This window comes from Sciurus carolinensis, chromosome 7 (genome assembly GCF_902686445.1).
Source record: "Sciurus carolinensis chromosome 7, mSciCar1.2, whole genome shotgun sequence".
In the NCBI taxonomy this organism is placed as follows: Eukaryota; Metazoa; Chordata; class Mammalia; order Rodentia; family Sciuridae; genus Sciurus; species Sciurus carolinensis.
This window is the reverse complement of record NC_062219.1, coordinates 22,117,238-22,129,296: the sequence shown is the minus strand read 5'-3', so window position 1 is coordinate 22,129,296 and position 12,059 is coordinate 22,117,238. Positions and strand designations below refer to the sequence as shown.

Sequence of the window (12,059 nt, the reverse complement as noted above, 5' to 3'; positions counted from 1 at the left end):
GGTCCAAGCCACCATCGTTTTGTAGTCTCTATCTCCTTGCTTCCAAACTTGTCTCCGCTGTCCTCTAGACGGAAGCCACAGTGATCATAAAACATGAGCCAGATCATGTCAGGACTTTGCTTAAAGCTGTCATCACTTCTTCCTCTTTCTTGTACTTAAAGCTGAAGACTTTATAGTCAACTGGAAGGCCCTGTGTGGTTTATGAATTCCTTTTCCTTATCTCTGTCACACTTGCTCTCCTCCAACCTCACTGGCCCCCTTAAGGTCCTCAAACATATACCAGGCGCCTGTCTTTACCTTAACTGTCTTTTCTGCTTAGAGCGCTCTTCCCCCAGCTAGCCAATGGTTAACTCCACCACTTCCTCTTCTCAGAGAAGACTATTGTTACCACCACATGCCAATCCAACCTCTCTTATATCCTTTTCTACTACTTAACACTTTTGATGTTCTGAATTTCCATATATTTCTGATTTATGTTTGTCACTTATTTTTTGTCCTTTCATTAGACTGTAAGCTCTGTGAGTGTGGGCATTTTGCTTTTTGTATAACTCTGTATCCCAAATACCTAGAACAGAAGAATTATATCATAAATATTTGTTAAATGAATGATGAACCAATAAATCAATCTTGTTCATATAGGACTATCATACATATAATCCAATATAGATCCAATGTATTTTCATAGAATTGGAATATATTCAGACACAGTTATCACCCAAATGCCCATTAATGAGGAAATGGATAAGTCAACTTCTATAGAGCATATAATGGAACACTACTTAGGACAAAAAGGAACAAAATATGGATATGCAGAACAGCATTGATGAATATCAAAAACATTAAGTGAGAGTGGCCACTGACAAACAGCATATGCTGTTCTTCTTATATGAAATTTTAGAAAAGTCTGTAGTTTTCTATAGGGATGGAAAGCAGGTTCGTAGATGCTGGTTACTGAGGATGGGACCAGGGACAGGGTGGGACAGGGACCACCTGAAGAAGGCATGATAGGATACACTAGGGTTCTCAAAGTTTTCTGAAAACTGATGGTGATGATGGTCCCACGACATGCTTATAAACACTCATGGAACTGTTTATTTGACATGGGTACATTTTAGACTTTGAGGAATAAGTTTAGCTGCAACACATAATCAAATAAATATAATCAAATACATATAGCTAATACTGACTGCATACTACCAGATTTTAATCTTACATCCTTTGGGAGGCAATTCTACAGTCTTGGGGTATCTTCAGAATGATTCACCAGCTCTATGTGGGGAAGATGTGGATTTAGTAATGAGTCAAGTTCAGAGCCTTCTCTGTGCCAATTCACTGTGCATCTTTACTATGGGAAGAACAAACTTCTACCATGGTACTCTCTGTTAGCATCCTTCACTAGTAAGCTGCAATATCACTTTCCACCATCCAGCCTCCACTGTGAGACTCCACCAGGGAAGGCTCTCTCTCTCTCACTTTTCCTCATGTCCAGGCATCAAGATACTGCATTTACTTCCAGTTGAATGACTAGCTGATTATTTAATGGAACAATATGTACAGGAACCAATATATATAAACACTGATGGACTTAACATCCTCTTGCTGTGGAATCAACATGCTGTTACCAAAATCATGCATATATCCACAGCTGAGGATTTTTTTTTTTTTTTTGTGGGGCGGGGGGGTCCATACATTAAGTTTCTCTCATTAAGAAGACAGGATAAGAGCTTTTTCTTTTATTTGTCATTCAAGTACTGAATGCCCTCTTTGTGTGAGACATCTTGTTAGGGTATGTAGATGGATATGACAGTTACCAAAACACAAGGGACAACTTGACTTTAAGCAATTATTTTGTGTAAATCAAGAAGTCATTATTAAAGATGCCTTTGAGGACTGTTTTTTATATACTGTGGTTAGTAAATTAAAGATTATCAAGTGCTATGGATGGGTAATTTGTTTTGCTTTAAGGAAGAGCAACAACTTACAGACATTTTTCCTCCTAGGGTGGAGGGAAAGTTTTTGGGAAAGGAAATTCCAGCACTGTGCCTTGAGGTCTTTATTTTCCAGAGTAAATCTTCCAGCTGTCAGCTTGGTCACTAAGTAAGCCCACGTGAGCTTCACCACGCCCTCTGCAAAGACTGAGTCAGGGCGGGGCAGAAGCAAGGTATTTTGTTAATCCTGTTAGCTTGAGCAAGCAGAAGAAGGAAACTCAGGAAATAAATCACATAAAAATATGAGAACAATAGGAAAGAAAAGCTTGTCTTACAGGTTGGTTTCCTGTTCTGCTTAATATTTGTGGAATGTGGTCATCTCTTCTGCTGATGCTTAATATAACTATAATGTCCCAGTTGTGAGTCTTTGCTTTAAAAAAATATTTCTTTTTTAAAATTGGTTAATATCATGTTAAAACTACTGTCTCTCAGAATTGTCAAAATAAAAGGTATGATAGTAGTTAGTTTGCAAATGCGGCAGAGTCCATTTTTAAAAGTAAACACTAGTTATGATCCAGAATGTCAACTGAAAGTATAATTCCCAGTAAAAGTTCTGTTTACTTTTAGATGGTCATATTTTCCTGAGTAGTGTGCCTCTAACAAAACATACCCAAGTTTTGAAGAAACACAAAGTTTTAAAAACATTGGAAGAAATTCTAATAAAAGGGGAAATAAAAAAACTACCTGAATACTTCAAAACTTGTGTATATCAGTGTTTAGTTTGAGATATATATGTATTCTTTTACCTGATTATTAGAACCTCTTGTTTAAAAAAAAAAAATTCTTATTACTTAAAAAAAAATTACCCTCTAGCAATTCTGTGAAAGGAAGGGAGAAAAGATAGATTTCTGCTTTTTATTAAATCTGATAATGGAAAGAAAATAAATGGCTAAAATGATGGTTTTTAGATAATCTATGAGTTTCCTTTGTTTTTTTCTGACCATTGTATGTAGAAAACAAAGATAAAATTTTTAAAATCCTCTTTGGAGAGCCAGGCTCAGTGACATGCACCTATAGTTCCAGCTACTCAGGAAGCTGAGGCAGGAGGATCACTTGAGCCCAGGAGTTCACAGCCAGCCAGGACAAAATAGTGGAACCTTGTCTAAAAACAAACAAACAAATAAAAGAAGAAAAAAATCTTTATTTGGTTATAATTCATTTCCCTTCATTGGGAACAGGTTCTCTATTGCTAGAGTTCTCATTAGCCAAGGAAAACGTCACTAGCTAGATCCTAATGGCCGAATACAGAACTAAGGGTGTCCATTAATGTGATCTTCACGTCCCTGTATATGGCCACAATCAGCCCTTGTTACTTCCCAAGCCACGACTGTCCTGATACCCATCTCATCTGCTGGGACTCTATCTGCCATGAGCCTCCACCCCCAACACAATGGGTCCTAGCAGAGAGGGCACTGCTGGATAACATGAGGACCCAGAACCAGCGCACATGGCACCTACGGCTCTCGGGAGGAAGGTTCACACTTCCTTCCTCCCACTCCAAGTTTAGATTTGGCTACTTGGCAAGGTACATTGGTGAACCATTGCACCTTATGAACCATCTTCTCTAGCCACCAAATTGTGTGCCTGTAATGTGAACATTGCCATAGTAAAAAAAGACTTTTCCACAAAATCTCCGTGGGTAAAGTTTAGGTTTATGTCTGCTTTAACTTTTATCTAACAAATACAGTGACTTCTGTCCACAACAAGTACACTTGTCACTCTGGGTACCCCAGATGGATGAACTTAAAAACTCCCACATCAGACAAACCAGTAAAATCTGTGTTGTAGGGTAAAATACTAGAAAACCTCATAAGTTCCCAGAAGGTGAAATTCTAAGTAATCCCTTCAATTTCATTTCTTTCTGGAAGTAAATGAATAAACCATAGTTCTTTCAGGGGTTGAAAAATGTTTAGACTGGTGTCCAGTGGAAAAATGAGTAAATGCCATTATTCTGTATTTTTAGAGAAGTTTAATAGAAACTCTTCCTCAAATTCAGTCATGGTGTGATGTAATGGCAGTGTATGGTACTAGATAGAAGTCGTGGACACTGATCCAGGTTTATGGGCCAAACTTTCATTCCAAGGACATCTGCAAGCCAGTGACATCAGTTCTGCTAGTTGTTTGGTTGTTGGTGGAATTGGCCATTGTTGGAGTATTTACATGGTGGAGATCAGCAAAGGGTAGAAATCACAAATTGATTGTGCTTCCTTCGTCTCCCACCTCCAGCCTAAATCAGCTGTTAAGCATTTACCAGGATATCACGGGATAAGAGATTGGCTTAGCAATATAGGACAAAGAGTGGGGCTGATGTGATAAATGCTGAAGAATTATTAATAGATGGCTTCCTCAGAGTTAGTATTGGCACTAATCTTGCTTAGCATTTTTATAAATTCCCTAGAAAGAGGTATACAGAGAAATGATCATATTTTTCAGATGACATTAAGTGTTTCCAGTGTTCAACTATAAACTCATGAGAGTAACACCCAGTACTATTTGTAAAGCTGCATGAGTTCTAATAAGCCAAGAGTGAGACACTTTGGGGAAAGGAATTATCTTAAAATACTTTTGTTAAATGATAACCCCTAATCTTTATGTTATGACCTCAAAATGAAATTTAGGGATTTCTTTAGACTTTTTCTATCCTCATTAGCATAACTTGTTCTGTGATCTAAAAAAAAAAAAGGTGTGGGGGGACATTTAAACACCAAGCCCCATCAGTTGTGGAAACAGAAAAACTCTCCCACCCTTATAAAGAAACCTTAGTGAATACTTCCCGCCGTTTTGGTTGACATGCTTCAAGGATAATGTCACGGAACTGGAAGAGTTTCAGAGAAAATTGTGTAACCTGATCAGGGATTATAAGACTCCCAGATGAGGCTAAAGATTATATTAACTAGGAAATCATGAAAGGTCTTGTATAAGGTAAATATGGATGTATTAAGCAAATCCTGAAAAATTAGACCTGTAGAACACCCCTTGATGTTTACAATAAGAACCTGTAGGAGAAAGACAAAAAAGGTATACCATTGTTTTTCAAGGAAAAGAAAAAGTGATAGCAAAAAATAATATTGTACCGTAAAGTTTAACTTTTACCGATTTCTTAAGATTATTATATCTATATATTTTTAATGTAAAAGATTTAATGTCTGTTTTCTCGAATTACTGACCTTTTTTTTTTTTTTTTTTTTTTATCAGTTAAGCTCTGTCAATAGGAGGGGTAAGAAGACATTCCCCCCTCTCAACTTAGATTTAACTATTTTGTTTGTTTCTTAGGGCAACTTAAAGACATGGAAGAGAAAGCAAATATAATTGCTTACTTTCACTGCTGAACTCCCCAAGGGGCCTGTGTTCCCCAAACACGGGTTTTTGTATTTTGCAAGGAAAATTTTTTTATTGTCCTAATTAGAACTCACATTCTGATTAAGTCCTGTTTTGTTCAAAAATATCATGGTTTCTTGGGCAAGGGATGTAGCTCAGTGGCAGTTTCCTTAGCATGCACAGAGGATTTGCTCCCAGCCCCCTCCCCCCAAATCAGGGTTTCTTCAGAGTGAAGGGGCAAAGGGAAGGAGACAATTGACCACACTACTTTAAGAAAAGGCTCTTCCACACACCACAGGTTGGGCTATTTGGGTGTGAAAAAATACAGCAATTTACTTAACAATAACTAAACAGACAAGAGTTTTCCAAAAATAAAAATAAAAAAATAAGGCTCTGCCTGATCTTAATAATACAAATGTTAGGAAAATGATTATGTTTAAAGTATTAAAACTTGGATATCTTGTAAAATATGTTAAATACTTTTTTAATAATTCAGAGTTGACTAGGAAAAACCACAAGATGAAAGCTGGTGTAAGTGACCCAGTATATTGTGTTTTTGGTTTTTCACTTCTTATGAAATGTGTACATTTAGAAAGATGCTCATACCAGTTCACAGCTCAGTGAATTTTCACGAAATGAACACATTGGTGTGACCACCATTCCATCTAATGCACCAAACATATATTAATCTAAATGACTCAATATACTAATCTTCGATTGTAAAGACCGAGTATTTATTTGTATTTCTAGTTTTAAGAAAATTAAGATTTAAGAGGATATTACAGTAGGGTTTAATTCAGTTTTCAGGGGCTAGTAGCTTCTGGAAGATTGTTATTATTTTCATCTTCTGTACCTTTTAAACACCTTGTTTTGTGGTGATTCTTGGAGATACAGGAGCAGTGAACACCCCTCATTTCGGTGTTCGGGTGCAAAGTGCAGACATGCTTAGTGACCTCACACTTGGATAGCCCTCATTTAGATTCGTTGTCCAACCTGAGGCCATTAAGGGGTTTTTTTTTGTTTGTTTTTTGTTTTTTTTTCTAATCGTATTTGTTGAAAGGAAGATAATTATTCAAAGGAGCAAACCACACATCATGTACATTCAACAGTAATGCAGTGCTGCCGAGTATCAGGAAGGAACTAGCTTTAAAGAGACAAATTTTCTTAAATTAAGTACCGTGACTAAGTACTTTAATTCCTTTTCTTTTAGCCCTTAAGGATCATTTGACATTGAACCTTTTAAATTAAAGGGGAATATTTTGATAATCTGAGTTCTGTACTACCCTGAGGGGGAGCGAGTCTGCCAGCCCCGGGGGTGCCACTGTCCCTGCCCCGGACTCCCCCAGGACCTCTCTGCTGCTTGTCCTCCCCCCAACTGCCCCTCCTCCCCTCCCTATCGCCCTTGCCCCCTCCTTTCTCCCCGTGACCCCTGACCCCAGCTAATCTGCATAGAGGAATGACAGGCATCCGCTGGGCTGGATCCGCCGCGCCGGCTGCGGCCGGCCGGGCTGGGGACCCGCGCTGGGGAGAAGGTGCGGGGACCGGGCGGGCGGCTCGGCTCGGGCGGGGATAGGGGCGCTTGGGAAGCTGTCTGGGAGCGGACCCATGATCGAAGGACCGAAAGAGCCGCGTGATCGCTGGACCTGGCCCTGCGACCCTGGCCATGGGCCAGACCTCGGTCTCCACGCTGTCCCCGCAACCCGGCAGCGGTGAGTCCCGGCGCGCGCGATGCGCTCCCGCCGCGCGGGCGCGGGGCTGGCGGGGCCCCCGGGACAGGCCGGGGCTAGCGGACGCCGCGGGTTCCGCTCGGACCCGCCAAGTCCCTCGGAGAAACCCCAGAGGTAGCGCTCGCCAAACTCTTTGTCGTGAAAAGTGGAATGTCTTTTGGGATCTGGCCGATTTTACCTTAAAGGCACAGGCCTCATTTCTGTGCGACATGCCTCGGCTTTGGTTTTTGTCCAAATTACTTTGGAGCCAGAAACTTACGAGAAACGCCATTTGCGTATTACTGTGTTTTTAAAACGCGAAACTTAGAGAGCAAGAGAAACATGCCAACAGGTTTTTCTGTGTTTACCCTTGGCTTCCTAACAGACTAGAACTGAATTCTTTCAAGCTTGTCAACTGATTTATGGTTTGTTATTCGGAGAAGTGCCTATGGCCTTCTCCTATCCTGGCAGGACGCTGAATGCTTAATAACTAACTACCAGAAGAAATGCATAATTGTTTCAAATCATACTTGTTTTGTTTATGTTAGACACAAACTATAAATTTTAGGGAAACATCTCATGAACATAGTTCTTGTTCGTTTTATGGAAACGTGTGTGACGTTTCTGAGTCACAATGCCCTGTTTTAGCAGTTTCTCTTTTTTTTCCATCTTCTTATTAAAAAAGGAAGGAAGGAAGGTACGTCTGGCGTTTCCCCAACAGTACAGAGATAAACTCTGCTGGGTGATGTGCCACGTGATTGAATAATGAGATAAATTTGAAAGTTATTTTGATATTTCCCATCAAGTATTTAAAAAACCCAGCAACCTCAAAGGGACCATTTACGTTGTTCATTGAGATATGTGATACACTTTTTCAATTGTGCAAACATCAACAGGATCTTGCTGAAAGGAAATGACAAGGCACAGAGGAAGGTTTATTAATCTGCTCCAGGATGTCTAACTAGATAGCATTCTCCCATCCCGCCCCCACCCCTCACCCCCAGTGGGTTTGTTTATGTTACAGGCTTCATTCCCTGAAATATCCTAAGCCTCGCTGAGGCTTCTGTTAATGCCCCCAAGAATGACCCTCTGGTAAGGAAGAGAAATCAATCCAGAAAGGACTGCACCTTCCCTTCCTGATCATGACCTGGCTATACTGCTGCAAACATCCCAAAGACCCCATGTTGATGACTTTTGAGGGATTTGGGTGGGTGTGTTGCGGGGGATGTTTATTAGGATCTTATGTTTAGAAAAGTATTTGATGCAAATACGACTTTATTTCCTTTTTCTTACTTTAAAGCAGTGTGATATCTTTCATTTCAAGCAAGAGTTATATTTTTAAGTTTCTGTACTGGCGAAGATAGAATTAAATCATCACTCCAGAACAACAGGTAGACAGGAAGTAGTGTCCTTAATTTAGTTCTTCTGTCACAAAACATTTTTGGAGTGATTAATAGAAAAGCAAAAATCAAGGAATATTACATAAAAGAAGTGTAAAAAATTAGCGGAATCCTAAAATGTAACCGTCTTACCCAGCACAGCAAAAAGCAAAAAACAAAAAACAAAAAACACCCAGAGTGCTGTGACTTTTAATAAAATACCTAACCATATGGACAGATTGTGAAATCTATTTTAATAAAAAGTGATTTCAACAAAAACTTAGGTTTGATGATAAAAGGTATTTCAGAGAAGTATCCACAGAAGGGTGCTATACTTAAATTGTAGGTTCTTGGCTTTGTGGATTAAAAGTCTGTGCAGATTGAAAGAACCAATGCAGGTATCTGAATAAAGGGTTTTTGTTTTTTTTTTTTGCTTTTGGTCCGCCCATTGAGAGATGAGAGTGGTTATAACTTAAGTTACCATATTTCAGAAGTGGAACAGTTTTCTCATGGTGTCCACTTCGGATCTCTGCCATCTATGAGAGTTGCTCCATTCCCCAGAAGTGGTGTCATCAGATCCTAAATAAAAACATAAAGCGAAATAACATTTGGTCAGTTTTATACTGATGTCGGTGTTCTGCTTTTCCAAGTATTCTGTTCAGTCCTTGTTGGCTGTTTAACTGGCATTACAAATGCTGTGAAGGTCCTTGTCCTGTTTGAGGGCAGCCCCGCTGTAGGTTAGGTCTGGACCACCTGCTGGGGATTACAGTGCTAGCATGGCCCTCACCTTAGACGCTTGGGAGGACAACTGCTGGAGTCTGGGTTACCCCGGCACAGTGTCCAGCACTTCCACTTTTTGCTCCATTTGATCTTTTTGTAAAACATCTTATCTTCCTTCTGGCCTTAGCTTGTTTCTCCTCTTTCGACTTCAGACTCTTGTCATCTTTTCCCTCTAGGTCTGTTTCTCTGGGTTCCATGAGAACTCAAAATATTTCTGAACATAAGCAGTCAGACCCACATTTCTTCTTAAAAACAAAACAACAACTTTATTGACATGTCACTCACGTACCATACAGTCCACCTATCCACATACAATAAATTGTTTTTTTAGCATATTCACAGTGTTGTGACGCCATAAGCTCCTGTTTCCACCCTAATCACTTGCCCTCTCCACCCTAATTAAATACTAATCTACTGTTTGTCTCCATAGATTTGTTTATTGGGAATATTTCATGTACGTGGAATCGGTATGTGTCATTTTATGCATGGCATGTTGGCATGTTTTCAGGGCCGGCTATGTTATAGTAGTATCAGGACTTCATTTATTTTTGTTGCCAAATAATATTCCACTGTATGAGTAGACCACATTTTATTTATCCATTCATCAGGTTTATTTCTACTTTCTTGGTTATTATGAATAACACTGTACGTAGGAATTATGGGTGAAGATTTGTTTTTATTTCTCTTTGGTATATAATTGGGAGTGAATTGCTGGGTCACATAAGAGGTAATTCTGTTTTACCTTTTTAGGAACTGACAGACAGTTTTCCAAAGTGACTAGTTGCACACTTTTATTCCCTCCAGCAGTGTTTGAAGGTTCCAAATCCTTCACATCCTTGCCAACAACACTTGTTATTGTCTTGCTTTACTTTTTCGCCCCCAGAGCTATCCTTGTGAATGCTAAGTTGTATCTTCTGGGTGTTTTTTTTTTTTTTTTTTTTTTTGTACTGAGGATTGAACCCAGGGGCATTTTACTGCTGAGATACATTCCTAGCTTTTTAAATTTTATTTTGAGACAGGGTCTTTCTAAGTTGCTGAGAGCCTTGCTGAGTTGCTGAGGCTGGCCTTGATCTTCTGATCCTCCTGCCTCAGCCTTCTGAGTTGCTGGAATTACAGGTCTACGCCATTGCAGCCAGCATCAGTGTGGTTTTGATTAGTTTTTCTCTAACTGCTAATGACACCAAGCATTTTTTTTTTGGGTACCAGGAGCACTTAACCACTGAGCCACATCCCCAGCCCTTTCTTATATTTTATTAGAGACAGGATCTAACTAAGTTGCTGAGGCTGGCTTTGAACTCATGATCCTCCTGCCTCAACCTCCCAAGTGACTGGGATTATAGGCATGTGCTGCCACACTGAGTACACTAAGCTTCTTTTTATGTGCTTATTGGCCATTTTTATATCTTCTTTGGAAAAATATCTATTCAGAACCTTTGTCTAATTTTAGTTGGGTAATTTGACTTCCTGTTATTGAGTTTTTAAAACCCAATTTTGGATAAAATATTATTCAAATTGACTAGAGTCAACACATGTATTGAATGCAAGTCTCTTGTTAGAAATTTGATTTGTAAATATTTTCTTCTGTTCTCCTGATTGTCTTTTCAGCTCAGTAGTATGGTTTGCAGATCACAATTTTAAAGTTTTTTGTTCATTTTTGATGTCATATCTAAGAAACCATTGCTCAACCAAAACCAGAAGACATATGCCAATGTTTTCTTCTAAGAGTTCTGTAGTTTTAGCTCTTACATTTAGGTCAGTGACACATTTTGAGTTAATATGGTATAATGCAGGGTTTCAACTTCATTCTTCTGGATATCCAGTTGTCCCAGCAAAGTTTGTTGTAAAGATGATTCTTTCCCTATTGAATTATCTTGGCATTCTTGTGGAAAATCATTTGACTGGGATTTTGATAGGTATGTGTTGAATCTGTATTTCAATTTGGATAACATTGCCATCTTAGCAATATGGAATTTTCTAATCTATTAACACAGATGTCTTTCTGTTTATTTAGATCTTCTACATGTTCTTTCTACAGTTTTACAGTTTTCAGTGTATTGGTCTTGTCTTTATTAAAGTTATCCCTCGGTATCTTATTGTTTTAGGTGCTATTACAGGTGAAATTCTATTCTTAATTCATTTTCAGAATCTTCATTCCTGGTGTTTAGAAATATAAAAAATGATTTTTGTACATTTATCTTGTAACTTAGGACCTTACTGAACTTCTAATAGTTTTTTAGTAGATTCCTTTGGATTTTCTGTGCGTAAGATCGCACTACATAAAAGATTCGTATACAAGGTCATGTACAAAGAAAGAAAATTTAACTTCTTCCTTTCCAGGATGAATATTTCTTTCTTTACTTGTCTAATGACCCTGTCTAGAACCTCTAGAATAAATCGAAGAAGCAGGAGTGAACATTTTGTTTTATTCCTCACTTAAGGGGTGGAATAGTCTGTCACCATTAAGTATAATGTTAGCTGTGCCTTTTTTCATAGATGTTCTTTGTCTAGAAGTTCCCTACTGTTCCTAGTTTGCATCTTACCATGAAAGGATTGGAAAACACAAATCTTGTGAAAGGCTTTTTCTGCCTCTATTGAGATTAATGGTTTTTGTTCTTCATTCTATTAATATGACATGTGACATTAATTGATGTTGGGATGTGAAAGCAGCCTTGCATTCTGAGATAAATATTTGGGTAAATATTTGGATAAATATTTGGGTCCATTTTTTTTTTTTTTTTTTTTGATGATGCTGGATTAGGTTTGCCACTCCTTTATTGAGGACTGGATCTGTTATTTCTAAGTACAGGCTAAACAGGTTATCTGCGTAGGGTGGTTCTAGTACCTTCTGACCTCATGCCCAAGGAAGGCTAAAACTTGTTTGTTTCTTT

At 38.7% G+C, this 12,059-nt stretch overlaps 1 protein-coding gene across 7 annotated transcripts in view; it reads left to right on the top strand.

The window, feature by feature from the left end:
• Positions 1-12,059, top strand: part of Phactr2 (phosphatase and actin regulator 2) — a 256,136-nt gene that overhangs the window by 121,848 nt on the left and 122,229 nt on the right. Inside the window, exon 1 of one of the 7 annotated variants that reach the window (XM_047557221.1) lies at positions 6,796-7,015. The exons of the other annotated variants lie outside the window; for them this stretch is intronic. Within the exon in view, the coding sequence (XP_047413177.1) occupies positions 6,970-7,015 (46 nt within the window). The 5' untranslated portion in view covers positions 6,796-6,969. Of the gene's footprint in view, positions 1-6,795; positions 7,016-12,059 lie in introns of those variants that run through there. 7 annotated transcript variants of the gene reach the window in all.